The sequence below is a fragment of the Temnothorax longispinosus genome, chromosome 10, assembly GCF_030848805.1.
Source record: "Temnothorax longispinosus isolate EJ_2023e chromosome 10, Tlon_JGU_v1, whole genome shotgun sequence".
Lineage (NCBI taxonomy): Eukaryota > Metazoa > Arthropoda > Insecta > Hymenoptera > Formicidae > Temnothorax > Temnothorax longispinosus.
The window spans coordinates 20,291,749-20,319,121 of NC_092367.1; the positions used below are offsets into that span (position 1 = coordinate 20,291,749).

Consider the following 27,373-nt stretch of genomic DNA (forward strand, 5'->3'; position numbering starts at 1 on the left):
TATATCTTAATTATCGCACGCACTTGATTAATCTGTGAAAAATTTATTATCGCATGAGTAATATTATCATATGGTCAAGAACTTTATTTGTTGGTACAATCGCACGTTTGCATTTTTACCGACGCGGCATCTATGGTCACCTGGAGTTTATTTGACGAAATCGACGAAACATTTGTATCGCGGACGTGCGTGTAGCGTAGCGTAGGAACGCTACGGTCGCACGGAGTTCACTTGACGAAACTATCGCCCATTTGCGCTCATTCGACAATTATATTGATTCAATTGATTGTATTGTTGCACGACGCACGTTATATCGATGCGATCTACTGTGATCTGTATTTAGTGGCGGATTTTCCATCAGGCGCAGTAGGCGCTCGAGATATAATTACAATCTAATTTTTAGGCATGCTACATCTAATGAAAAGTATGCGCGATTCTCTCGAAAGAATTAAGCATAAGGATTATTTTCGCACGTCATTTTCTATGTCATTGGAATTTGTAATTTGTACTCACTGGAACTATGCCCGTTTCGAACGACGGCGGACGGATCACCGTCGCAGGAGCAGCGTCGACGAACCGGCGACGATTGCCGCGAACACTCGACGCGTAACCGGCGTAACCGATACATTCTTGAGATCGCCCGTCGCCTTAACTATCGACACTCCCGACACAAACTCGCTTTGCAAGCACTTTTAACAGAGAAATTTCACGATATACCGCGGAGCGAAGCGCACACGTACATAAACAATACACACGGCTCCTTCATTCATTCCTTATGTGCGCTACCCCCTCCACACGCCTAGCAACGGGCAGCAGCGGGCAGCGCGCAGCGTCCAGAAACTCGAAACTGACATCACTGGCGGGGAATTAAAATATTTCGAAATTGAGACGGCTTGAGATACAAGCGCTTAGAATTTGCAATTGCGAATGAGAATTAAACACTCTCTGCACGCTTTTAAATAGTTGAAAATATTCGATTTTTAAGTAGTATCGATACGCGCATTTAACAGGTAAAAAGCATCGATACATTTGCAAGTCAGCCTCAATTTATTTGGCGAGTTTAACCGCTTATATTTAAATATAACACGCACACCATATACATGGTTCACCATGAGCTTTTAACGATCCTCGCGCTAATTGCTTATTGTTTTCTCCGGGAAATGAACTCGCAGCTGCATGCCCTGACCTCAAGAACTCATCTAAAGATAAAGCACGCTACGCACCTGTAGCGAAATATCCTTTTTTATTTTATAATCTAGAGGACAATAATTAAGGATGTTTTTAATTTAAGTTTTGTTCAACAATATACAACTTTATTCTGCCGTACTTACAATAAAATTGTATATGTACAAACAGATTAAAGAGTAGGAAACCCTGAATCTCTCCGCGCGTGCGGCCGCATCTTCAAACCGGAGGTTGTACACTTCCTATTTCCTATTTATCTTTCTTTCACAATCAGACAAACAAGATTTTATATTGAAATAGAATTCTCGCTAACGCGAGAATGTGCGTTGTAGTAAGTTTTGCGCCAACAATTTTTACGATTACGCATTTCTTTACAATTTACGACGCTACATTTACGCGTGAATCGAAATATCTCATTGTCAGTACAAAGCAAATATTACCTCCTAATCATTATATTGTTTTAGTTGTGGCACATAATATTACGTCATATTTTCATCTGACATATTTACAATCAATTATAAACATGAATGTTCACAAATTATTTGTTTTTTCGTAAATTTCAAATTTTCAACAGGAGATCTATATCAACGTAATGATTACATTCAGCAATTTATATAAATAATACATGAACGAGAACTGTCTACATGATTTATATAATAAATGCATTGCGTTGCATTTGTAACTAAGACACGTATTACTCAAGTAAATGCTGAAGTTACATATAATTAAAGTTAAAGCCATGTATATTCGGTTTCTATTTGTAAATAGAAAATTTCGGGAAATAGATCAATACGTTCGGAAAATAACACCAAGCAAATTTAGTTCAGTGACTCCACTACTTTGTAATATACTTCTACATCTTTGATTATGGGATATTTATAACAATATCATTCGTTTAACGAAATTAATATAGTAAATAAAATTGAATCAATTATTTTTCAACGTTTTTGTTTCAACTATACAAATAAATTTTTCACACTTAGCATTTGCAACTTGATCATTAGTCTTAATATCTGACTTAATATAAAAAATTAGCGCATTTGTTTTTAGTAATTGTTCAAAATGTTGACAATATGTTAAAAATTAAATATTAATTTTGTCATGCTACGATGTTATATTTTATTCACAAAAATATACTTGAAATTTTATGATGGATAGAATATTAATGTAAAAAAGTTATGTAATGAATATCTCAATAGCAACGTGCTTAGACAGAAATAAAAAAAAAACGTAGACGGTGTGTTAAAAGGAGAAATCCAATTTGGAAATCCGTATAGATCTTTTAATCAAATTAACACGATCGTTTAACATGGGTTGTATTTTTAACGAAACAATATGCCCTGATAACCACTAAAGTCAGAAAGAAGTCGATATGGCATTGATCCTAAGATTACGTGACTGTCCGGCTGCACAAAGTGTAATCCCCGATTTCCTTGAAAATTGCATAGCTTCGCATTGTTCTTAACCGATGATTAGGCCACAACCTAATCTAAATTGCTGCTTGTTGTGATTGAGCATACCACTGAGCGCAAATGAGAATGGTAATGGTTGTAATCTCTTTTCTAAAACTGCTCCTACTGTCCAAGTCGTATCTACGCTACCTATAATATCAGAAATTAAATAGAAATTAGAGAATTGGATAAAATTGTTATGTCCCTAAAGTAATTTTGAATACATACCTTTAAACACTAAATCTGCTTTAGGTAAATCGACTTGATAGGCGAGCGTTGCCGTCGATTCTTGCATTCGCGCATTAATTTCTAACTCCACACCCATTTGTAACTGTTGACTAGCTCTTTGATAGAAACAGAGGTGGCAAGCGGATGTACCTTGGAAAATAATTATTGAAAAAACGAAGAAATCGTATAAGTTTATCAGGACAATAACAACTACTTACTAATGCTACCGCTGAATGTAGAGTCACCACTCGTATATCTTCCTGCAGCGGATAATAATGCAACTTGTCCGCCTGGTATAGCAGGTCCACGTTGGTACGCAAGCTCACCGCCCAATGAAAGCGATGGTGTCAAGCTTTGAAGATAGTGTAAAACAAGGACACCTGAAAATATATTTACAATATTTAACATTTAGATAATATACATAAAATTTTTACAACACATGTGATATTGTGGTGGCCGCGTGTGCCCCTATCAAGACGGCAAATGCGCTTTCTCGCGAGCGCCTGGTTCCGCTGACTAAGTATATAAACAAATTCAGCAAAAATACTCATTGCCTTTATCAGCTGATCGACGCTCGAACCAAGAATCGACGTGGGCACGTACCAGTGGAGTCACCATCCGACTCGCAGAATCATAAATATTTTGAAAAACACATTTCATCCAATCATACACTTACTCCTCTCCATCCATCACCATGCAACAAGCACACTCAGCCCCAAAATATTTTTTATATCAGCAACCTACCAGAGCCATTAAGAATGTCTGGATTGCCTAGCGTTAACGAACAGGTATATGCATCCCCTCGATAATCAGCTGTCATTTGTACAGCGGTATATTTATTCCTTTGCACTTGCGCTGCCAATTTTCCTTTGAGTCTTGAACCAAACTGATGAAGAACATTGGCATTAAGATTTCCAGTTGAATCAATATCGCCCAATAATATAGGATACGCTTCCGTAGGTGAAATTTGTTTTGTACCGACATAAGTCGCGCCAAATCTGGAAAGAAAATAAATAATATGGGTTTATATTGTAAAACGCATTAATATTAACAGCAAATATTTCCATCTAAGCTGATTTACCTGTAGCCAGATGGTGATACAGAACTCATATTAATAGTATGTGAAATATGAAAATGATTACTCAATCCCTTATTGACCACCAGTTTTGCTCCTTCAAAATTTGTAGGAAATATATCTGTAAAATATAAACGTAATCACATACTTTTTCTACGTAAGACGAAGTAATATACACACAGGGTATTCAGTTTAATCTGTCCACGTCGATATCTTGGATTCTATCCGTTAGGCAAAAAATTAAAATAGCCCCTTCAATGGGATTACTTTGAGATGATTTTTACTATGATGCAACTGTACCCTTCCATATTTCGAGGATGGAAGAGGTAGTCTTCAAATAAAAACTTTTTTCGTCTAACTTTGATAGTTTTCGAGATATCGCTGAGGACAGATTAAATCGAACCCTGGACATAAAAATCACAAATTGTAACTTATTGTTAATGACAGAGCACAAAGTACAACATAAAAGTAATATATAAAAAATTATAAGAAAATATAATAATAAGTGAAAGTACTAAGTGGAAAGCTATTTGAATAGGAAAAGTTATACATCAATTGTTGATTGTCAAGCGAACAATCTACTAGGAAGTTTTCTGTGATAAAATGGAAAAACACGAAGGAGAAAGCGGGGAGTACTCGAGTAGGGTCGTGGCATGCACTCTGACGAGATACCTTACCTTTACACTTTTTGTGCAAATCCTCGATGGTACCCGGGTTCTCGATCTGGCTGGGCGGTTCGGTAGGCGCGTAGACATCCGTCGAAGGGTCCGGTTTCCCTAAATTCGGCATTAGTCCGGGACCCGGTGGCGGAGGTGGCGGTGGAGGAGGTGCGGAGGCGGCCATCGCGTTTCCCATTATTACGGAATAGTTAGCACAAGATTATCGAATACGTTGCGCGTCGAGGATCGCTTTTCGTCCAATCGTTGAATCGGATACGTCGCGCCGAACGCTTCAACGTTTATTTACACGACAAAAACGAGCCGGACTAATCTTAGGGGTTGCGGGTTATACGGCACGGCGTGTCTTACCGTAAGTCGCCATTTGTAAAAGATAACCACAAAGTTTCTTCCACGGGGCACGGAGCACGGACGTGAATAACGTGACGAGCGCGAGTCGTGTTTAGACACGTGTATGTGTGTATGTATATATGTTCTAAAGAGTTGTGTGACGGTGTGACGCACTGACGCAGGGATACCAACGCGAAAAAGATTCCAGTAGAATATTTTAGTCCAATTCGAACAGCGAGGTGACGAAGTAGGCCCGAGGCCGACCAATGACGGTGAGAGAACACTGGTCACACTGAACGCCGGAGGCCGGAGTCGCCGGACGCGGTGTGTGAATCCTTCCTAACCTAACCTTCGTGAACCTTCGTCACATCATCACGATGATCACGATCTTGTTTGGCGAATAGTCGAGTATACGAGGATATGGAGAGGGGAGCAGTCAGGAGCAGTACGCACTACGCAACAGCGGAACGGAGTTATCTTGACTCGCGGAGATTCGAAAAACAAATAAGCCTGTAGCCTGTAGCCAGTACGTTACCGAACGAAGCTCCTCGTGGAGCGATATTTTGTGCCACCGAAGGAACAGACGTATGTGAAGGCAGAAGAACGCGAATCTCTCGGTTGTCATAATACTGGAACGTAAGTATACACATACATGGTACATACATCGTGCGTACATGTACACATATGACGCATTATTAATATTACGATGTAGCTAATGTGGCGTTTCGCTCACAATCAGTTATCAGCTACACGTTCCGATTCATATCGCGATGTACTTTTAAGTATTTTCACGAAATATTATCAGCAGAATGATATGTCAGAATTAGTAAAATTTGGAAAATGTACAAAAACGAGAAAAGGTTTGCCCGCAATTAAGGCACCGTATGAGCACATGCATTAAAAAAAAAAAAAAATCTGATAGGTTGCACATTGTTAAATTTATTACAACATTCAGCACAATAATGATTTTCTGAATTTTTAGAAAACTATATGGATTGCTGTTTTGCCAATCAATATGAGAGCTCCCAAATTACGGAGACATTCCCAAATGTCTCTAGTCCAGAAATGTTTGACAGTGACACCGAAAGTGATACAGATAACAGAAATATTGATACGCTAGCTGACAATGGTAGATTGACGGTGATGGCGCCTCGAGAACCAACTCGGGCTGAATTGATCGCAAAATCGGATAGTTACATGCTGGTTAGAATTAACAAGTATTTGAGCGGTGTCCCACCTCCGCCAAGACATACGACGTGTCAGAGCGATTGTTCTGATTTTTTGCAACACATTTATGAAAATCGTCAATTATTCTGTAACGGATATCCATTGTCCAATGGAGGTTCAGAATCTACGGAAAGCACAAAACCCGAGGAGCAGAGAACCACAGAAACTAACGATAGGAATGTTTCTTATCAATGCACAAAAGGCACTCCGCGGAATTTGACAAATGCCTTTGACGCTTGTGATTTGCCAGCTAATAGTACAGAAGCCACCAAATCAGGCATAACCAAGAATGATAGCGCAAACTCGAATGTACAATACGGTGTTTCTAAGGAGATAAAGAATTCAGTTAATACGATTGAAGCAACAGTCCAAGTTCCACCAGTTGGAGACAATGCAGATGTATCTCACGAGCGATCTCCTCTTCTTTATCAAACGATTGGCGAAAAAGAGGTTAAAGCTTTAACGTGGCCTCAGGCTTACTCGCACAAGTTCCATGGCATACAGTGAGTTCACAGTGAGTTTTAATTTACCATAAAGTATGCAATTCTATTCTTTTAATGCTATTTTTTTTTTAATTTTAGTTATAACAGAAGCAGAACTGTAGAAGAGTTTGAAAACTTAACGGTTAAATTATGTGAAAGGTACATAGGAGCTGAGACGCAATCTACTTGTAATATATGGTTTTCGAAACAGCCACCGGGAAGTGCGAGAAAGCGAAGTTTATTGACAAAACGCGGAAACGGTCAAAGTCCAGAGAAGAGATTGACGCACTTAGCCAAAAGACGTAGGACTTTTTGCAGCGCTAATTTGCAAGGATTGGGACTTGCTGATAAAAGGCAGTTAATGATACCAATTAAGTATGTATTTCATCAAAAATATGATAATTAACCGAGAGCATAATTTTATATAATAAATCTCGATATAAAATGTAGGAAACTTACACATAAAAAAGGAAAAAGTCCAAGAGGTAAAAGTTTACGTGGTAAAAGTCCAAGAGGTAAGAGTCCTCGAGGTAAAAGCCCAAGGAGTTCAGCAAAAAAGAAAGTCGTTCGAAGATTAATGTTAGATGAGTCAAATCCGTATAAATCCAAATTAGAAACTTCGAAACGTGCGTTATTTCAAAGTCCCCCATCAGATCATCCTGGCCCTAGCAACGTATTCGGTACAAATAACACAGATCCTCAAAAAATTAAACGCGTTTTATTTACAACGCCGAAAAAGAACGAATCTGAAGATGCGAAACAAACGTCTTTAAGAGAAGAAAGTAGAAAAAGAAAGTGCGAGGAAGAATTACAAGGGCCACGATTAAAATGGGCGAAAAGTTTATCATTTGACTGCACGCACGAATTAAAGAATACCTCAAAGGTTATATGGGATAGACATTCATCGAGTAGTATTCTCTCGAAAAATGAAACGTCTTTCAGTCAAGGAAAGAATGAACTGAGCAATACTCATAAGAAGGTTTGTGTATTAGCTGAGTTTTCTATTTACTTTAATACACTATACATTGACAATATAATTTTTCTTGCTTATTTCTAGAAATTACTTTGGGCGGTTGCGGAGGCCCTGCGAAGCAAAGGAATTGGCATGAGTCACCCGAAATTTAAACAATACGCCGCAAACTTGGCACGCACAATAAAAAAATTTATGCCTGATCTTGAAAATCGAAATATTCCGCGGAAACCGGGAAGTACAAGTGATCGCATGTTAAAACTAGCCAAGCATCACGTACTGTTTCTTGTCGATACCAGGCCAATAGATTGACAGTACTCGTTAGTACAATTAATAGTAAAATTCATCAAGTTGCATAAAAAATTTGCTTTTTGGCAAACAGGACATTTAAAATGACCAAATATATAGGTGCTTGTACCTTTAGCCGACATGTGTTTACACTATAACTTTTATATAACTTAATAATATAAGGTAAAATGTAAGATTTAAAAATGGGATTGTATGTTGTTACACCCACATGCGCAGGGTAATTAAACATTTTTTATCGTATAAAAGTGTGTTTTTAATAAGCATAGTTTTATTAGCTTTAAAATAGTTATATTTCACAACTTATAAATAATTAATAAAAGACGTTTTCCTGAAGCAAAACGCAATTTTACGCACTAACTTTACGAGTTAATGCACATGCATACATCAATCGTATCTAACATATTTAAGTTTGTATTTAAGATAGTAAGGACAAGTAAAAAAATAAAGACTAATCGCGATACTTGATTTTCAATCAGAGTTTCCGTGACCAACCCTGGCGATAACTTCGTCTAGGATTTTCGCGAGTTCTTTGTTTTCCTTCGTTTTCTGTTCTACAAGCTCAGCGAGCGACGTGCTTTTAAGCTCTGCTTTCCTTATCATCGCATGCAGCTTCACTGTTTCTGCTTCGTTCTGTTTTCGTATTCCATCCAACTCCAAATTAGCTCTAAAATATATTAAAATATATATTAATATGTGTGATATATGTTTTTTCGCGAGAAATATTATACGATGATATTATCTATATTTCTATATCTACATATGTTGATTGCATACTTTTCTAGTTGAGTCATTGCATGTTCCTTGAGCTGATCGTATCGTGTTTCCAATGTTTTTATGGTTTCTACATTTTCTTGGATACTTTCTTTTAATACAGTTTCATTACTTTTATACACCGATACAACTCCTTTGAGTCTCTCATACTTTTGGTGGACGTCGTTAAACGCTGCTTCCGTATTAGTTAGATGGTGGTTTGCAGCTTGCAATTCTTCTTGCAATTTTGCCTTGTCTTGTTCGAGGCTTGTACGATCCCTTTCCCGCTCCGTGAGTAATCTGCTAATTGACTTTTCGTACTCTTCCACAACAACCCTAAATCAATTATTTACATATTTTATTCAATCTTAACAAATCTATTTACTTATTGTTAGTATTTAGTATATCACTTACGTCATCTGGGTCTTGGTTTTTATCTCTTGTGACATTTGTGCCTGTAATTTATTAATTTTTTCCTGAAAGGTTGCTTTCTGTCTTTCGAATTCTGCTTTCTGTCTTTCCAATTCTGCTTTCTGTCTTTCCAATTCTGCTTCATGCTCTTTCTTCTGTTTCTCTAATTCTTCCTCCAATTGTAGTACCGTCGTTCTTACAAGTTCAAGTTCTTTACTCATATCTATATGATCAATAAGTGGTGCGTCAGATTTAGGCGCTTCTGCCGGTTGTTCCTGAAAAATAATTTGATTTTAATGTACTCTCATGTACTTCATTATATACTTCACATAACCATTAGAGCACATAATAGTCAATAGTCACTTTTACCTACATTTTTTTCTTGTGCTTCCTCCGACTTTTGCACTGTTGCATTAGGAAGAGGACTATAAAAAAGCAGCCTGTCTATAGCGGCTATGGCAGGATTACGTTTTGGTGTACCGACATCAGGAGGTGGCGACTCATTTTTGCCATTTTTCTCTTCGTTTATCGTTTGGGTATTTCCTTGAGGCAACATGCTGATGTTCGATACCAAAGGGTCAAATTTAACATACAAAGATTCCGCTCTAAGGCGATTTGTATGCGTAGAATTACTTCGTGCTAACAAGAAATCAAATGTCGAAGGATCTTGGAAAACTAAAAACAATATTCATGTAATTAATAAATATCAATAATAAAATCACAAAAAAGTTTAAAGAGCTTCTAATGTAATTTGTACTTACTTTCAGGTGTTGCGCTCACAAATTGATCTGTATCGTCCGTGTGCTCCAGTGAAGGATTGAGTAGCTCGTTAGTAACTTTGTCAACTGTAGATTTCAATTCTTCAAAATACGACTCTGCATTAATCAATGACGACAATGTAGTACTTTGTCGTTGAGGTTTAAATTCCTCGTACTGTTCTTCATCAGGTTCAAAGTTTATATCTATCTCTTGTAAAGTAAGCGTACGATCGAGTTCTTCTTCAACGGATGTTTCTTCTTGAACAGCACTCGATGCAGCTGCACTCTCCGCAATATATTTTTCTTTTTCTATAATTACAGTTTCTGATAAATTACATTGTTTATCTATAACACGGGTCTCATTACATATGGCAATTTCTTCTTCAATTAACTTCTGTATTTCATTCAATACCACGTTATTCTCGGTCTCTAAATCTTTTTTATCGATACTCGTCTGTAAGTTTTCCTCCTGTTTAGCTTCCAAAGTTTTTGGTTCTATAATACTAGTCTTATTTAGTAATTGTATGTTATCTTTTTTATCTGACACAATGCAATTATCCAATTGAGGCAACTCTTCTTTGATAATTTCGTGCTTTTCTGCTTCATCAACAGAATTATTTACAGTTATTTGCGATAATTTTTGATCGAGATTGTCAGAAGGCGACAATACTGTTGATGTATCTTGCTTAAGTTCCGATAAAGCCTGTACACCCGTTTCTTTCGCGTTACTATCAGTATCTTCTAATGGCGACGATATACTGGATATACTAGGTAACGAAAGATCTGCATATTGCGCTAACGAGGATATGGACGGAACAGAAATTTCGGTAGGACACCACTGTGGATCTTTTAAAGGTAATATTTCGGAGGTGCAATCGTTTTCTATTGCCTGTTCTTCGCTAAGCGCGATCACATTGAAAGTTATATTACCAGTTGAAACGGTAGTTGTTATATTCAACTGATCATCATTCACATTACTTGTTGGCAGTGAATCTTTTACAATACTACTCGCAACGTTGCACGTTTCAAGCTCGCTCACTATATTAGCACTTTCCTGTAGTGGAATATGCTTATCGATCGATTCTTCTACTTGTAGTACGTATTCTTCCGCAGGAGGATATGAAATCACGAACTGTGAATCTTGAACAGGAAGTGTGTTATTGGGCGATCCCAAAATATGCGTTTGATTCAAGGACGTTGTCCCATGTAATTGAGAACTCGTCTCAATCACTTGTGTTTGGTTATCGGTGTTGTCCAATAAATCTTCGTTAAAGGAACAATCGCTTGTGGGAAACGGTGTCTCGTCTGTGGCCGATGCAAAGGTCTGATCTTGACTGAGATCCTGACTGTCGTATTCACTTCCCAGATGGATGTCTGCACACGCGAGAATCAAGTCCTCTACACCAGGTATATTGGAGTTCACATATGATATATCTGCGGCGTCATCTGGAGTTTCGGGTGTCGAATCGGGGCATATGCCGCTACTGCTCTTGGTACTGAGAGTGCTGCTGAGACTATGGAAACTGCTGGCCGACGACAGACTCTCCGGCGCCAAGCAGAGATTTTCCGTGACCGATCCTACATCGGCAAACTCACGGGCAAAACGAACCTTGATCTCATGCTCTGTTGTCTTCGGGACAGTCACGGGACTATCGTTGCCGCTCTGAAAATAAAAAAAACGCATTAGGATACAAGCGTACCTTTTTTCTCTCTTTTAAACAAAGCATCATGTCATATGATTGTCGACACATAATTGTCGTTTGATGAGTTTTCTTTAATACGTTCCATGTCCGTCGGCATCTTTTAATGAAAAAACTTTCTTCGATTTTTACTTGTCATAAAGATTTATGCATAATCCGCGCTAATCCGTGAGTTTGACAGAAAATGTCTTTAAAAGCGTATGCGACGCAATATACCGTCGTCGGCGTGGGCGAAGGAGACGTTCTTGGGCTCGTGGCACGATGCAGAAGTTTATGGATATACTCCATATTACGCCAGCTGCAACCGATCTACAGTCTGCGAAATATCAACGCTTACTGACGACTTTACGACTACCGTCTTTGTTAAGTCAGCTGACAATTCGAGATCTGGCGATTTTCGTAAAAGAAATTGCGCAATCACTTCACGCCTCGCTCAGGCTAATTATAAGACATCGAGAGAGAAAGGCCTTGGTTGTGTCAGTTCCGCTCGCTTTTGCAAGACGACGACAACTACTGTCTCGGAAGTATCTGTCTCGATAACGCTACAGCTGCTTTAAAGCAGCTTTGCTCCGGGCAAAGAGATGCTGACAATCGTGGACATTCGTTAATTTGCAGCAAAGTGCGATATAACGGTAACGTTATAAGGTACGATGATTAAATACAGAATAACATAAAGTCACTACAAGACTACAAGGTTTTCTCAAAAAACTATCATAAAATTTAATTCATCGATACATAGACTCGTTAGAGATAATGTTCGGCTACTATTACGCATTTGCTTTATTGATATAAATTAATACTACATTACTGTGGAAATGAACAGGAAATAAACAACAAATATTCTAACTTTCTGGTTGAGAAATAATATTTATAAACAATTTTATTTTATGCAGTAATTGACCAATTTATTGTTAGTATTTTTGCTATCGAGCAATTATCCTCGCGTAGCACGACTAATGAGATGTACAGTTAAAGAAATAATTATTAAATGCACATTATTACGTATCATAAAATTACCGTTGAAAGAAGATTTCCCATGACTTTTCGACGAACCTCTACTATTGACTGTCCCTAACGCACAACGTGGTCCCATATTTACACGCGAGTTCAAAGAACCCCACGGTAAGACGGTTTCACTTCTCCTTCTATGTTTTTACCCTTGACACGATTATCCTCCGCGCTCGAATAATTTTGAAATTAATACACAAATATTAAGCCTTATTATTCCAAACATTACCTATAGCTTTCGACACTATACGGTATTCGGTCCATTTCTATTTCATTTCTTAGCTGGATGAATATCAATGTTTTTTATGGTCTCACTTTTTTCTTCAAATATCAATAAGCATGATATCATTGTAATCATTATAATGGCCAGTAAAACGTGTAATATAACTATGATTATTATATTTAAAAAAAAATCTGTTTACCAATATTATTTATTTTCAGAAATAGAAAACGAGGATTGCATCACCGGATGCAAAACCAGGCAAAAGCACAAATCTATTTTTCTGGAAATAAGGTCAATAAACGAAGAGTATAACGTAAAAAATAACAATCTAATTTACTACGAGACACGAGTCTCTCGCGAGTCCTTATTCGGCGTGCTCTTGACATCATCGAGATTGCAACGCAACCGTCGGAATGACTCATTCTCATTTGACCGCGCTAACAGAGGCTTCATCACTATCTCGGGGTGTGTCTCTCTCATCCCTCTAAGATAAGCAACCCTCTCTTTAGCTCTTGACGCATACTTAAGCGCGGCACTTAACACTTTGATGCAAGCGATGATGTTTCTAATATTTTTTTTTTTTTTTTTTAAACGCATGCAACATAAAAAGAAACTTTATAAAGAGGCACACGCAATTTTTATCGCATTTATATTACGTCATTATACTAGGTCGGATATTGACCTTTGGAAAAAAGACTCAAAAATATATATACATAAATTTGATAATAGAGAAGTATTATCAAATGATTATAAGGTTAATAGAAAATTATGAAGATAATTACATAATCCCAAAAATCATAGACAGATAAATTTGTGTGATCTGTAGAATAAGATCAATTAATAGGAGAAAGAGTATGCTATGCTAAAAGAGCGATCATTAACGAAAACGAAAAGAGAAAATAACGAGTAATGACGATAACAGACATAAATAAAACGATATACAAAAAGAAAAAGAAAAGAAGCAGAAAAAATCAAGTAAAAGAAAGCGATTGATAAAACTATATAACGTGACAAATATTAAATCAAGTATTTCCCAATCGATCGAAATACACGACACCTATCGCTATGACATATTTCTGAAGTCACGCATTAGAAATGCACAATGAGATGTTCTTATAAGACATCTGTTCCAGGGAGGAAAAATGACGTTTCGCGAAAACGGACCCAAAATCAAGATCCGTGGTGGGAGATGAACGACAGATATCTCTCGTCAAAATTCTAATATTAGCCCGGCGCGTTTCCTAGTCGATACTCCAGACATCCACCGCCATCACTACTAATACCTATCGCTGCTGCTGCTACTACCACCACGGACCACCACCACCACCACCACCACCACCACTGCTGCTGCCGTCATCGTCGCCCGTCGGATCGACACACTCGCGGCAGCACGACGCATGTACGTGCATGTGCACGCGCGAGAAATCGTTGAAGAGGAAGAGGAAGAGAACGAAAAAAAGGATAAGATAACGGGGAATCGCCTCACCTTTTACAAACTAAATTAGAAATCCTTTAAGGAAAGCTTCACACGACGTCGCGCGTTGACCGGACTTTCGGCAAAAGCTGCACCGCGAATAACATCGTCTCCACCATGCCACGACGATGCGTACTAACACTAGCTGCACCGAGCCATACCGTCCAGCCGCGCACACGCCGTACGGACATTGTGCCGCAAAGATCACCAACTATGGAAGTGGTGGGAACAGGATTCTCGGCCATCGAGCCGCGTAAGAGTCGCGCAACCGGCGTGGCGCTATCTGGAGCGATGGGGATACACTTGGTAACGGAGCATCGTGTGATAAGGCAAGGATGCTTGGCAAGAAGAGCTGGAAGCTTGGAAGAGCCTGGAAGCCCTGGAAAAGCCATTCCAGACAATCCAGACGAAACGAAGGAACATCAAAGAATATCGTCAGCACGAAGAGCATCGGAGAGACACGTCGGTGAAAATGAAAGTATCTCTTACATCGTCAATCAACATCTGCAATATAGATGCTACATTAATGCATGTGCGAATAGGTAATAGATAATTATACCGTCACGTTCATTCTCGACGTTCATTCACGACGCAAAGAGATACATGGCGAACAAAGCATTGCTCTCAGTTGTAAATATTTCAATTTATATCACGTAGTATAGAGAAATATGACAGTTTTCCGAATGAAAAGAGATCTCATTGGAGAGGAAACGGAGAAATTTAATTCTAAAAAGAAATCCGAATCGAAATAAAAATTACCCACGAACAAATCCGTGTTCCTCATACGCATCAAAGAAATGCTCTCACGTGGCGGGAAGCGAAACTTATTTTTGTTTCAAGGTACTTCTGGAGATACAGAGTTTATTTATAGAAATACATTCTCTCCGGTCTGACTGTCAGCCGTGTAAACGAAGAAGGAAGCGCGAAGGAGGATGTAAAGAGAACATGCGGACGATAAGAGCGAGCTGTGCGTCGCGTTGACCGTCGTCGCATAAGTCGCATTTCCTAAAAGCGTACTTGTTATTAATTTCACGCAAACAAATGTGAGAAAAGTATCGTCGCGGAAGTGCACAACAACATTCCCCTCATGCTTTTCTCTCATCGTCGGAATAATTTTCTCTTGAGTAAATAAATATTTGACAAAAAATTAAATTAAATTAAAAACGGTGCTAAAATGATAAAAAACATTTGACAATTCATTAACAGTACCTTTCGTCGAGAGAGCTGAATCGGTGAAGAATTCTGGAGGGTCGCGGTTATTTCTTTCAATACGATTCTTTCGCCTTCGCGAGCATATCCTCTTGGGCTCGACATTCTCTGACTTTTTCTTCGATACGCCAAATATTTGTCTTGATTTCCTGGTATAAAATTTTATTATGATTTTTATTGTGATTAAAAATAAAGATGAATGAATGAATGAATGAATGTTAGAAATAGGCTGCATTCCGATATTCACTGTCAGCAACTTTCAGTACTGAAAATCTATAGTATACGTGACGCAAAATATAAATTTGCAGTACTGACAGTCAATATCGGAATGCAGCCAGTCGAAATATTTAAATGTTTTATTCCGACAGGAAATATGTTTTTTGTATAATATAGATGAAAAAAAAATATATATACACATTTTTATTAGATTTACTTTTCAAGTGTAGATTCTTTTTATGGAAAAAAAAAAATAAATAAATAAATTACGACGATTTGGCGAATGATAAGGCGACGTCTTATAAATTCTGCTGATAGAATTGAGTCTCGTCCCTCGTTCCTCTTTTGAATCAATACTTGGCGAAAGATCGCGATCGATAAGAAGTTTGTTTTGCCTTTACTAGTTTACTTACGGAGACGCTTGAGAACGGCGAAGACGAAGCTCGCAGCGCTTTCGCTTTCTAGACTTGTGTTTTTGAGAACAAAGAAAATTCCCGCAGAGGCGTGTTTGCACTCGTACTTCTGTTATTCGGAGTCGGAGTGTCACTGGCAGTAGTGGCAGTGCTGGCAGACTGGCACTGACATCAGAATGCAGAATCCGGCAAACACTTCGCCCGGCCGGTTTCGATGTAGATTCCTAGCGCGTTCAACCTCCACCTCCACAGTCCACTCCACAGTCCACACCACCGTTCACAACCGGTCCGTACCACCGACACCACCGTACCGTACGAGCTGAGCGTCCTGAGCAATCAGCGAGCGAATTCGTTGCGCGATTCACGCATCACGCAGCTTCACCTTCACGATCGTCCGACTAACGACAGTAACGGCCCAAGTAAGTGGCCTAACGGCTGCAAGTCGTTTGAGAAACTTGAATGCGAATGCGGTTATGCCGGTTATGCGGTGGCGAATCAGAATGCGCCGTTGAGTTTAGCCGGGCGACACGGTGCTAGTGGCGCCACTCGATCCTTCCTGTCGGTAAGACAATACTATCGAACGCGCCGCGATCCGCGAGCCGCGATATTAATCGATCGTCGTTCAATTTAAAATCAAGAGTCAGCGGATTCTTCCCGCCCCCGCCCGGCATCGATCGATGGCCATCAGTCGTGCTCGACTAAATTCTCTTTCCGATTTGTTATCGTTCGAATCTATTATTTAAAACAGGAAATATATAGGACCATATAGAGAGACTAGATGACTCGAAGACGGCCATCAGATTGTTTCATTCACTTTGAACGCGCGATCCTTCCCGATTTTTTCGCTTACCTCACAACTTTGTCATTCATTCAGTCCGCCAAGACTGTAGAATGGATATGAATTCATTTTGTTCAAGTATAAAATTATAAATGAATTAGCAGTAGTTTGAAGAGATAAGAAATAAAACTTTTTTCACAATATATATCGTAAGTTTGCAAAATATTTATTGTCAAACTCACCATACAAATATGTATAAACCGCCACGTTATTACATGCCAGGCAGTACAAATTCACCACAAAATTTTAATGCTAATTTAAAGATTATTAGTCTTTTTTTTTAATTTTAATTAACCGTCATACTCAATCCTGTCATTCATCCCTCTCGCCATTCGTTCTCAATTTAAGGATATAAAGATTGTTTTCAATAGAATTTCAATATACATAATAAAAATGCATTCATTCGGCCAGGTAACGCACTGCCGTAATACAATGTATTACAATATAAAGCGAGTTGTATAAAAGAATACTATTCACAATGCTCTCTTTCAAAATAGATAGAAATAATTATTATTTAAGGACACTTGTTGCAGGCACTAGTATTTCTCTTACGTTAATAAAGTTTATAAAGCAGTAAAGACAAATCGAGCCTAATACACGTTGTTAATATAAGATGTGAGAAATTTCACTGTATTAGGTATAATCACAAAAAGCAGTCACGTATGGCTGCTACTTCAAATCATAAATGTGCTTTGTGAGGCATTTGTAAATCATGCAAAGTCACAAAGCACTTTATCAAGTGTCTGTAATTAAATAAGTGATGTTGAATTAATTGTGACTTATTACTTGAAAAATGCTTGATATCTTGTACTGAGTCTTATTGTTATTACAAAAGTACAATCGTTCGGTACGAAGGATGCGATTAGGAAGCTTCGTATTATTTACAATAACGTGTCACAACGTTTAATGTTATCAGCATTTCTGCACGCGCCTTTTCCAAAATATTTCATCTTTCTATAAGACGTATTGTGCTGTAATTTACGGCTATATAGTAAATATAACAAATTTACCATATATCTAGTATACGAAGCGATTGCAAATATTTAGTTATGTATAAGAATGTAACTGTGGTGTAGGGCATGTCGACAATGGAGAATTTTTTTGATTACTAGATGGCGGGGTTAAAAGGCCACTCTCGTTTGGGCTCTGCCTACCGGATTCAACATTCGTGTCCGAATCGTTCACATAACCGCTCGGGATTTCTCCGGCTAATCGTTGCTGTGCCTTTTCCAACATATTCAAATCGACCACGTGAGTCTGTATGCGATGCGATTCGTCCACAACGATATTAGGTACAGTGGCCTTCAGTCCGGATCCAGAATGTGATTCTACGGGAGTAATGGTGGATCGTAAAAGAGACTGAGATTCCTCTTCGGCGACGGTAGTAGCGAACGCTGTAAGCCACTTGACACAAGGCATGAGCTGTTCCCATGACACGCGGGATACCCTTAATGCGCATTCCCTTCCTTGGGTATGATAAATTGCTGCTGCAGCTATGTGGCTGTACGGAAACTTCAAACAACCTTCATCCAAAGTCGCCAGATCTAATAGTTGAGCTGCTTGAGAATATTGCAATCCACCGTACTGTGGATATATGAAAGTGTTTGGTCTGGACGAATCGCCCGATTCAATCTGCATGTAAATATTGAGCCATCCTGGGGCGGTTATCGGGGACAGATTCCATCCAAGTCCTTTCAAGATCATTAACTCCTTTCCTAAAATTTCTTCTTCCGTACAGGCCCCATCGGTGACATATGCAAAGTCTGCGATTTTAGGCGGATATATCTCTTCAACCTGCAAAATTATTTTATTTTTTATTTTATTTCTTAATTTTTTATCTGCCTTGCTAAACGTAGATATATTTTCAGATTGCAAAAGCAAAATGCAAAATGCAAAAAAATAAAATTTTATTCACTTGTTTCGTTTTGACTATTTGATATATCACTATTGTAACATAATTAAAAATGAAAAAAATTAAAAAAATTTACAAACCTTAGAAGCGATAAAAAGACAAGTTATTCCTATAAGTTGCAATTGATTTTTAGGTACGTCATGATGAATAGACAAATATCTGTCTATATAATCCATAGCAAGATAATAAGTTTCTCTATGTAATTTATACACCTCGCAGACCTCGATTAACCAATCTAATAAAATTGCTCTCATCCGTGGCTGCAACGTTGGATGCCTTTGGAACATTTCTGGATCCCTCTGAATTATAGTTTTCTGATCCCCAAGACACATGAGGGACCATACTTGAGAGCCATCGGCCCATGGAAGGGACGGCAACGGACTAGGTCTAACGGACGTGCTGTTGGAGGCTGAAGGCGTTAAGAAACAAGTTGCGGTTCTTAATTCTGACCACGTAGCTGGCTCCTGCTGCTCCTTTAACGGAGATGTCTGATGTTGGGGAGTGCACGCAGCATCTACCGAGTGTGCGACGTGACAAGATTCCGCATACGAGACGTGCGACAGCGTGGGTACTTTGCTAGGTGGATATATATTTTCTGAATCTTCAGAAAGTTCTGTTGTACGTCTCTTACGTTTCAGAGACTGTGCCTTGCCTCCTTGCAGGTAAGTTTGTGATTTTTTTTCCTGCAAACTAAACACAGAAGAAAGATTTATTTCTTTTTGCACCTGAGTCCTTTGATATCGTTTATCTCTAACACGTTGTATGATATAAAGCGGGACAAAGTAAATATCTTGTAAAGGCATACGTTCCACGTAGTATATCATAAAAAAATGCGATACGTGTCAAAAAATTTACAGCGTTACAACGTGAATAGCGCTAAACGGCTAGAGGCAACAACGTGTTACACAGCTGAAGAAAAGCTGCTAAAACTTCAGAAAAGAAACTGACTAAAAGGAAAAGGTTATAGGCGGAAAATTTAAGCACGAATAGGAAAAATGTATTTTTAATGGAGCACGGAATAGGCGCCGACGTGCGTTCATCGTAATCTAAATGAGCCAGAGGCCACGAGACAGAAATATATCTGAATTTTAACGCCAAATGGAACATCGCGCACTCACCTGGTCTGTGGCATCTTGCCGCGGGCGTGTCGACGTGTACGGAAAATATTTGCGGCCGGAATAAATTTTTCCCAAGTGTACACGGCAAGGGAGACTCTGGAATCGAGGACCCGTTGACGTTTCACGATCCGGGCGCGAGGATTTTCCAGGGAAAACGACGAAAAGGCGGAGGAGCGCGCGAAGCCTACGCGCCGCCGATCGCCATAATGCACGTTCTCCTCCGCTCTCCTGGCCGTCTTTGATTCAACGTGTAGACTCACGATTTTCGTTGGGCGTCACGTTCGCTGATCAGAAAATTCATTTATCTCGCCCGCGAGTTATTTTGCAGCGGGTGCGGGTCGCGAATCAACGATATTTCGAGAAAAATAGAGGACGTGGATCTGGAAGCGCGGGAGACTAGCGCGCGAAACGACGAACGACGACCAACCCCTGTAAGCTCTGTAACGCCCTCTATATGCGGCACATAACCTCAAAGAAGGGGCAAATTTTGGAGATTTCCGTGGTACATTTCAGGCACGACGCCGTTACGATACCTCGGCTCCTGGATACCTTCCTTTCCGCACGTCACTCGTGATTTTTCTGCGTGCCGAAAGGCGACTCCGAGACGAGCGTCCTTCCGCGAGGCACCACGGTCGGCCAGCTCGTTCGGGCGGATATCCAGCGAAAATGCAGGGATTGGCGTCGACCGGGCAGACAGACGCATCAAGTCCGGAGGCTCCGAGAGGCTCGCGCGCGATAAACGCAAGACGGAAGGCCCGGTCGAGGCCGTGGAGCTACGCGAGTCGCGTCGCATATATCTCCCACTCGCGTGTCTTTCGCGTTGCCGCTCTCGTCACTCGTCACTCGTCACGCGTGTCACATCGGCTGGATCGGCAGTTCGGCGTCTGGACGGAAAACGCGCGAGCAGCCGAGCACCTTAGCGCGCGCGGGTTGACGCGGCTGGAAGACGGCCGCGACGGGACACGTTCGGATGGCGGGCGCGTCTCTGCTGCGAGCTGCGAAACGAACTGGCGCGGGCGCGGAGCGCGGAGCGCCTACAACTACAAAACGCGTTTCGCGGGAACGCCGGAGCCGGAGCGACGAGCGTCACGCCGCGCTGCTGTCCTCGTCGCCGATTGGCCGAGGCGCGCGGCACAGCTGGCGCTCAGCTGATCCGTCCTACGCATATGTACAAACACGCACTCGTGCACACGGTTGCACCACTTGCACCATTTGCACCACTCGCACCACTTGCGTGCGCGCGCGGCCGTCGACCGCGGCGACCGCGCGGGAAATGTGCGCGCGTAAATCGCCACTCGCGGCTCGCGCCTCGCCTCGTTCGCGGGCTTTTCCTACTTCCGCGGCGGGCAGCCGTTCCGTTCCGTTCCCTTTTCGGTTTCGGGAACCTCTTGCCTCTTGCCTCTTACCTCTTGCCACGTATCCACATCCGCGCCATTACCTGTCTTCCTGCTTACGCGCCGAACGTACTCACGACCCGGACGCCTCGCTCTGCCCCTTTTCCGCACAACGTGCTCAACTTGTCAACGTATGACGCGCGTTCGATTATCTGTCACGCACAATTATATTATATATATATATATATATATATATATATATATATATATATATATATATATATATATATATATAACAGTGGTGACATTCCTTTTGCGACATTGCGACTAATAACGATGTAGAAAGTTTCAGATTTCTTAATAGATGCACGCGAGGCTAAATAATAAGATATTCCATCCAAATTTTAAAAACAGCGTTAAAAGTATGTCAAGAATCACGTGTAACTTTTGATTTGATTTTATTTTTTGTTGTTATTTTGTCAAATAAGAAGTTGCATGCATGACGTGAAAGAAATAAGTAGACGTGTTTGTAAGTATGGGTACGTGAATATGTTGAAAAAAAAGTTATCAAAACTTACGCAACGCCGTCAAGATACGTTAGCAAATTTATTATTAATATCTTGGAATAGTTTGAATGTGCCGCGCTATGGTGGCTGCTGTTTTATCTACAGGTACATTAGATTTTCAGAAAGCGCGCACGACACGACGCCCTTGCCATCGGACTTTCTTGCGAGAAGTCTTGTCGTCTAGATCGCAAGTTGTTCAAGTTGCTCCGATAATGTCGCCAATGCAATATCGCACAGGGGACTGGGACACGGAACACACGCGCAAATTCTAGATTAATGTGCGTGGAGGAATCGATAAATCGATACATAGGGAAAGGAGCGGAAAATGAATAGACGTTAGGTGATTTTTCAGATTTTTCACACGTTTGCTTCCTCGTATATTTTGAATGGTACCAGGGCCCGAGTTTCTTCTTTTTCTTTTATTATAAGCACGAAGCGATAATATACATATACATATAAATATATATATATATATATATATATATATATATATATATATATATATATATATATATATATTTACGCGAGCATTGCTTCTGTAGAATAACTTTACGTACGATACGTCATTCAGCGTAAACGGGGTTCTGTAGTAACGCTCGCGTAAACGTAGTAATAATTAATAATTGAATTTGCACGTTGCGAGATTCACGTGGTGCACTCGTTAGAAATGCTAGACAGCTAAAAGTGGATAATCAGGATTCTTCGCCTAAGTAGCGCGTTAACGTTTTAACGTTACTCAATGCAAATACGATTAATGATTAGATTGACTAGTCAATTTACTAACTCATTTTATTAACAAACGTTATTTTATTGTTATATATTTCCTCGGAAGATGAATCGTTACTATCGTCAGACGCGCGAGTCACGGTCACGGGCGTCATCCGCGTCATGCTAGGCCGACTGGGCCGAATGGGCATGGTGTGATGGTGCGGCACTGGCCGCACTGGTGACTGGATCCGTTAGCAAAGAAAATAAATAAGAGAAAACGTTCGGTTGGCATTGGCAAGCCTCGGCGACTCGGCGACCATCGGTGACCATCGGCGACAAAGCGGAAAGCGAACAGCGGACCCCGGTGCTGGCGGCCGTGGCCCGTGGACGGGTGGGACGAGCGGTGGCGCGGGGCGCCCATGCAAGTCGCCCGGCCCTGGTTTTCTGGAAATCGTCAGCGGTCCGGGGCCATTAAACGCGTTATATGTGTCTTGCACGTTGATCCCGCGGCGCTCGGTGCGGTGCCCCGATCGGAGAGTACGTTACGCGAATTCCTGGGCATCCGGGTTTCCGTGCGGCCAGACTTCCTGGGTCCTGGGTTCCTTCTCACGCCCGTCGCCCGATGCCACCTTGGTCTCTTCGCTCCCGTTGTCGCGCAGCATCCGACACTCGTCGAGTCTGTCGAATCGAACGTCGACGGTCGACGGTCACCAGGAAGACGGTGTGCGCGCACGCAGCCGTGTCTCGTTGATTCTTCGGTGAGTAAACGAGACGCATCGCGTCGGCGTCGCCTGACCCTGATCGGACGTCATCAGCCCGATCAGCCGTCATCCGCCGTGATCGACGGCGCGAACGCTGACCTGATCCCGATCGCGAGTGTCAACGTCACTGTGACAGCGAGTCGTATACCTAGTACTTGTCACGAAACCTCCGTATTACCCGAAAAGAAAAAAATCTTGTCGTTTTTCTTAATCGCGCGACGTTAGATGCAGTTTGATTAGCGTGTACTTTCCATTTATTATAAATTTTGAGATGATTTTTATACGTTTTATACATTCTTGATACGTATACAACATGTTTTACAATGTTCTTTGAAACGTTAAAGAGACTGGGTGTAATGATATACATGTATTATAGAAAGACGTATGAAAGTTATGTTTTACTATTTAGTTTCGGAAGTTAGAAATAACGCTAAAGTGACGCTATATTGCTATATTTTTGCAGAGTAAATAAATGCAAGTTTCTGAGTAATGCAGGGCATGATGCCAGTTAAGACAAAATCACGTGTTCCCGAAAATATGGGGGTCACAGGTGGACTGGTGGATGCCCGTGCTAAGCAAGTTTTAAGAGAGGCTGTAGATGCAGTGGTTAATAGTTTTGCAAAACATAGTCAAGGTTATGGCAGAGGTATATATAACAAAATCTTTCTCAGCTTAGACTACTTATAATTTTCTACATATATTTTTATATACGCAGTAAATGTCGTGGAAGCGTTGCAAGAATTTTGGCAGATGAAACAAGCTAGAGGAACAGAATTGAGAAATGGCGCGTTAGTTATTTATGAATCCGTTCCTGGTGCCAATCCACCTTACGTTTGCTACGTAACGCTTCCTGGAGGATCTTGTTTCGGAAGCTTTCAAAACTGTCCCACGAAGGCGGAAGCACGCAGATCGGCCGCAAAAATTGCGCTAATGAATTCTGTATTTAACGAACATCCATCACGAAAAATTACCGATGACTTCATTGAAAAAGCTGTCGCAGAGGCAAGGGCTAGTTTTGCCAAACCTTCGGCAACGTCAAACGGAGTCGGTAGCCAAGCACAAGTAAATAAAATATGATAAGTTATTTATCACGTTAAATTACAGTAGAGATGCTTATACATATGCATATGCATATGCTTTCAGGGAAGCGGTGACGAGAAAGAAGATCCAAACACAGGTATAGGGGCGTTTCGTTTTATGTTGGAATGCAATCGTGGAAGAACGATGTTGGAATTCCAAGAGCTAATGACGGTCTTTCAACTGCTTCATTGGAATGGTTCTTTAAAAGCCATGAGAGAAAGGCAGTGCAGCAGGCAGGAAGTAGTCGCGCATTATAGTCATCGGGCATTAGACGACGATATGCGTAGCCAAATGGCATTAGACTGGGTTGCTAGAGAACACGAGAGCGGTGGCGGGATCGTGGCAATGGAATTGGCTTTAGCCGAGCGTGAACTTGAAACTGCGCGATTAGCGGGACGAGAACTTAGATTTCCAAAAGAAAAGAAAGATATATTAATGCTCGCACACGCGCAAGTCTGCCCACAATGAATTTTAATGTGAATCTTGCTGAGATAAATAACGCACAAGACTGGTCTTTCGCGAGGGATAAGTTTTTGGGGGAAAAAAAAAGAAACATAGTTTTTTGAGATAGTCTTATAAAGGCCGTTTTACTTAATTCTTTCCAAGGCCTAACTTTGTGACACGAAAACTATTCCGTCCTTTTTATAAAGCGTTTCTTTATAGAGCTTTTTTTTATAAAGCATTCCTGGTGATAATAGATCTTAAATGGGATATCTCGATACATAGAAGTATACTAAGTATATATAAATGTTATCACTAAGAATTATAAAGATATACTATGCATAATATAGAACACTCGCATTTTTACATTTCGCACAAATTTACTTGTATATGTATATATTTCGGGACGCACAAGGCTTTGTCTTCCATTATCTATATTTTGAAGTAAGACTTTTGCTTAATTATCAGAGTACACGTCGGTAAGAGATTAGCTGACGTATATTCAGAGTCGAAAAAAAAAAATTAAAAGTGCATGCGCGCGTGTGATATTCACAATAATAATAATAACTATATAAACAGCATTTTTAAGATAAAACTTTTAAGATAACGATTATACAAACAGGGTAGGTATATGTAAAAACAATACAATTTATTTTTACGACTTATGAAAATGCTGAGACTGTACATTTTTAATAACTTGCATTAGAAGTTATAAACAGAAGCAAAAACGTAATACACGGCAATAAGTTTTTTAGGTGAAAAGGTTTTTTCATATTACAAGTTACACACTTGCTTTTATCGATATATTACGCTTGTCTGAAGATAAACTCTGAAGAAACAGACGATTATCATTCTAATACTCATTCATAATGCTGTTATAAATCAGTATGTTTTATATATGCCACGTTGAAAGTGAACATGTCACTTTCAGTTGAATAGGATGTAGTTTATACGTGTTTTATAAATAGTTTATTATTATTATTATTAAATAATGATACATCTTTTTATTGCGTTTGTTTCAACATGACAATAAAATGGAACCTATATACCCATCCTATCCAGCAGTAGCAGTATTAAGGTTTCGTTGTTACATTGTCTGCTTTCTCTGTTGCTGTTTCTGCAGTTTCTTCTTGCATAGGATGGGCCAATACTTTATCTATAATTCCAAACTCTTTGGCTTGCGTTGGGCTCATAAAATTATCTCTCTCCATACTCCTTGCTGCAATATGATTTTTATGAAATAACAAAACATTTTACATATGGTAAAGCCTAGAAAAGACATCTCGGCAGGCATACCTATTTCTTCTAACGTCTGCCCGGTATGTTTGACATACAACTCGTTGATTTGTTGTTTCAATTTAAGGATTTCCGTGGCTTGTATCTGAATATCTGTAGCTTGTCCTTGTACTCCTCCTGATGGTTGATGTATCATGATTCTAGCATTTGGTAAAGAATGACGCATTCCTTTGGTTCCAGCTGCTAAAAGTAGACTTGCCATAGAGCACGCTTGCCCTACGCACCAGGTAGAGATAGGGGGAAGAACATATTGCATGGTATCGTATATCCCGAGCCCTGCCGTTACACTTCCACCAGGTGAATTAATATATAAATGAATCGGATTTTTACTGCTTTCGGATTGAAGAAAAAGAAGTTGAGCAATTACAGCAGAAGCTACAACATCTGTGACCTGTTGAATGAAAAGATGATTAAATTTTTCTCAGAATTGTAAATTAAATGTGTAAATATAGTAAGATATATATAATTTCATCGTACTGGACCCATGAGACAAATAATCCTCTCTTTCAGAAGGCGCGAATAAATGTCATATGCACGCTCACCACGTCCACTTTGTTCCACTACAATAGGAACAAAATTCAAGTATCTGCTGCTCACTTTGTGCCCATAAGCCTATTACAGAGAGAGAAAGAAGGATTATTTAATTTGTTAATTTTCACGAGATTATTTCAGCAGATTCATTTTCGTTGGAAATAACCATGTACGAACAAAATACTCACGGTGATTTGTAGCAAACCACTTATTCTTTGCAACATCTTCATAGACTGACAACGCAATAATCGTTTAGAAAAAAATGTTTTCTGATAAGAGAATTCACGTAACAGGATATGATGGCAATCAAAATTAAGAGTATTCTCTGAGAGAGAAGACAAACAACTTATTGCGCTATAAAAAATATAAAAAGCTCGGTGTCAAACGTAACCTATATCTCAAACATTTACTAATAAAGTATTAAATAAATTCCGAAAGATATCCCCTCGTCAGGAAACTGTACACGAATGTAAAAGAAAAGAACTCTTTCATGCTCATTAATTTGCTTCTTCCTGTTACTATTATTTATTTCGTACAGATGCAAGTTGAGGTTATATTTCACACATTTCTGAACACGCTCCTTTTCTATAAAATTTTCAAATAAGCAAATCACAACCCGAGCCGAGATTTGTCCAAGCTTTATGAATTCCCCAGATTAAAATTCAGTTTTTTTTGTTATGAGGGTCGACAAT

The 27,373-nt window shown here is 39.8% G+C and overlaps 6 protein-coding genes and 1 long non-coding RNA gene across 10 annotated transcripts; 3 read left to right on the forward strand and 4 right to left on the reverse strand.

The window, feature by feature from the left end:
• Positions 1-1,099: 1,099 nt before the first annotated feature.
• Positions 1,100-5,071, reverse strand: LOC139820725 (mitochondrial import receptor subunit TOM40 homolog 1). The gene is made up of 6 exons (XM_071791201.1): positions 4,617-5,071; positions 3,946-4,060; positions 3,609-3,862; positions 3,083-3,244; positions 2,865-3,014; positions 1,100-2,786 (listed from the first exon to the last, which is right to left on the reverse strand). The coding sequence occupies exons 1-6, from the start codon at positions 4,792-4,794 to the stop codon at positions 2,647-2,649; spliced, it is 999 nt and encodes a 332-aa protein (XP_071647302.1). The 5' UTR covers positions 4,795-5,071; the 3' UTR covers positions 1,100-2,646.
• Positions 5,072-5,267: 196 nt separating this feature from the next.
• Mi (cyclin E-interacting protein minus) lies at positions 5,268-8,392 on the forward strand. Its single transcript, XM_071791192.1, has 5 exons — positions 5,268-5,582; positions 5,929-6,676; positions 6,755-7,030; positions 7,106-7,634; positions 7,713-8,392. The coding sequence occupies exons 2-5, from the start codon at positions 5,937-5,939 to the stop codon at positions 7,935-7,937; spliced, it is 1,770 nt and encodes a 589-aa protein (XP_071647293.1). The 5' UTR covers positions 5,268-5,582; positions 5,929-5,936; the 3' UTR covers positions 7,938-8,392.
• Tacc (transforming acidic coiled-coil protein) lies at positions 8,181-16,526 on the reverse strand. 3 transcript variants are annotated; one of them, XM_071791179.1, is made up of 7 exons: positions 16,097-16,526; positions 15,468-15,616; positions 9,857-11,516; positions 9,469-9,770; positions 9,099-9,370; positions 8,709-9,020; positions 8,181-8,598 (listed from the first exon to the last, which is right to left on the reverse strand). In XM_071791179.1, exons 2-7 carry the CDS (start codon positions 15,570-15,572, stop codon positions 8,403-8,405), a joined length of 2,847 nt encoding a protein of 948 aa, XP_071647280.1. In that variant the 5' UTR covers positions 15,573-15,616; positions 16,097-16,526; the 3' UTR covers positions 8,181-8,402. The 3 variants fall into 3 exon arrangements, with proteins under 3 accessions (XP_071647280.1, XP_071647282.1, XP_071647281.1); XM_071791181.1 differs by lacking the exons at positions 15,468-15,616; positions 16,097-16,526 and adding an exon at positions 12,571-12,882; XM_071791180.1 differs by lacking the exons at positions 15,468-15,616; positions 16,097-16,526 and adding an exon at positions 11,770-11,875.
• Positions 11,876-13,381, forward strand: LOC139820728 (uncharacterized). The gene is made up of 2 exons (XR_011734097.1): positions 11,876-12,198; positions 13,003-13,381. It is a non-coding gene; the product is annotated as an uncharacterized lncRNA (long non-coding RNA).
• Positions 16,527-17,077: 551 nt separating the features above from the next.
• Positions 17,078-21,270, reverse strand: Cyce (cyclin E). The gene is made up of 4 exons (XM_071791194.1): positions 20,498-21,270; positions 19,965-20,248; positions 18,927-19,536; positions 17,078-18,728 (listed from the first exon to the last, which is right to left on the reverse strand). Exons 2-4 carry the CDS (start codon positions 19,976-19,978, stop codon positions 17,982-17,984), a joined length of 1,371 nt encoding a protein of 456 aa, XP_071647295.1. The 5' UTR covers positions 19,979-20,248; positions 20,498-21,270; the 3' UTR covers positions 17,078-17,981.
• Positions 21,271-22,433: 1,163 nt separating this feature from the next.
• Positions 22,434-25,859, forward strand: Lft (Limb expression 1 family member lowfat). Of its 2 annotated transcripts, none has more exons than XM_071790876.1 (4): positions 22,434-23,330; positions 23,797-23,979; positions 24,049-24,395; positions 24,477-25,859. In XM_071790876.1, the coding sequence occupies exons 2-4, from the start codon at positions 23,823-23,825 to the stop codon at positions 24,879-24,881; spliced, it is 909 nt and encodes a 302-aa protein (XP_071646977.1). In that variant the 5' UTR covers positions 22,434-23,330; positions 23,797-23,822; the 3' UTR covers positions 24,882-25,859. The 2 variants fall into 2 exon arrangements, with proteins under 2 accessions (XP_071646977.1, XP_071646978.1); XM_071790877.1 differs by lacking the exon at positions 22,434-23,330 and adding an exon at positions 23,397-23,576.
• Positions 25,809-27,348, reverse strand: Clpp (Caseinolytic protease proteolytic subunit). Its single transcript, XM_071790883.1, has 4 exons — positions 26,870-27,348; positions 26,628-26,762; positions 26,151-26,541; positions 25,809-26,073 (listed from the first exon to the last, which is right to left on the reverse strand). The coding sequence occupies exons 1-4, from the start codon at positions 26,909-26,911 to the stop codon at positions 25,928-25,930; spliced, it is 714 nt and encodes a 237-aa protein (XP_071646984.1). The 5' UTR covers positions 26,912-27,348; the 3' UTR covers positions 25,809-25,927.
• Positions 27,349-27,373: the final 25 nt, after the last annotated feature.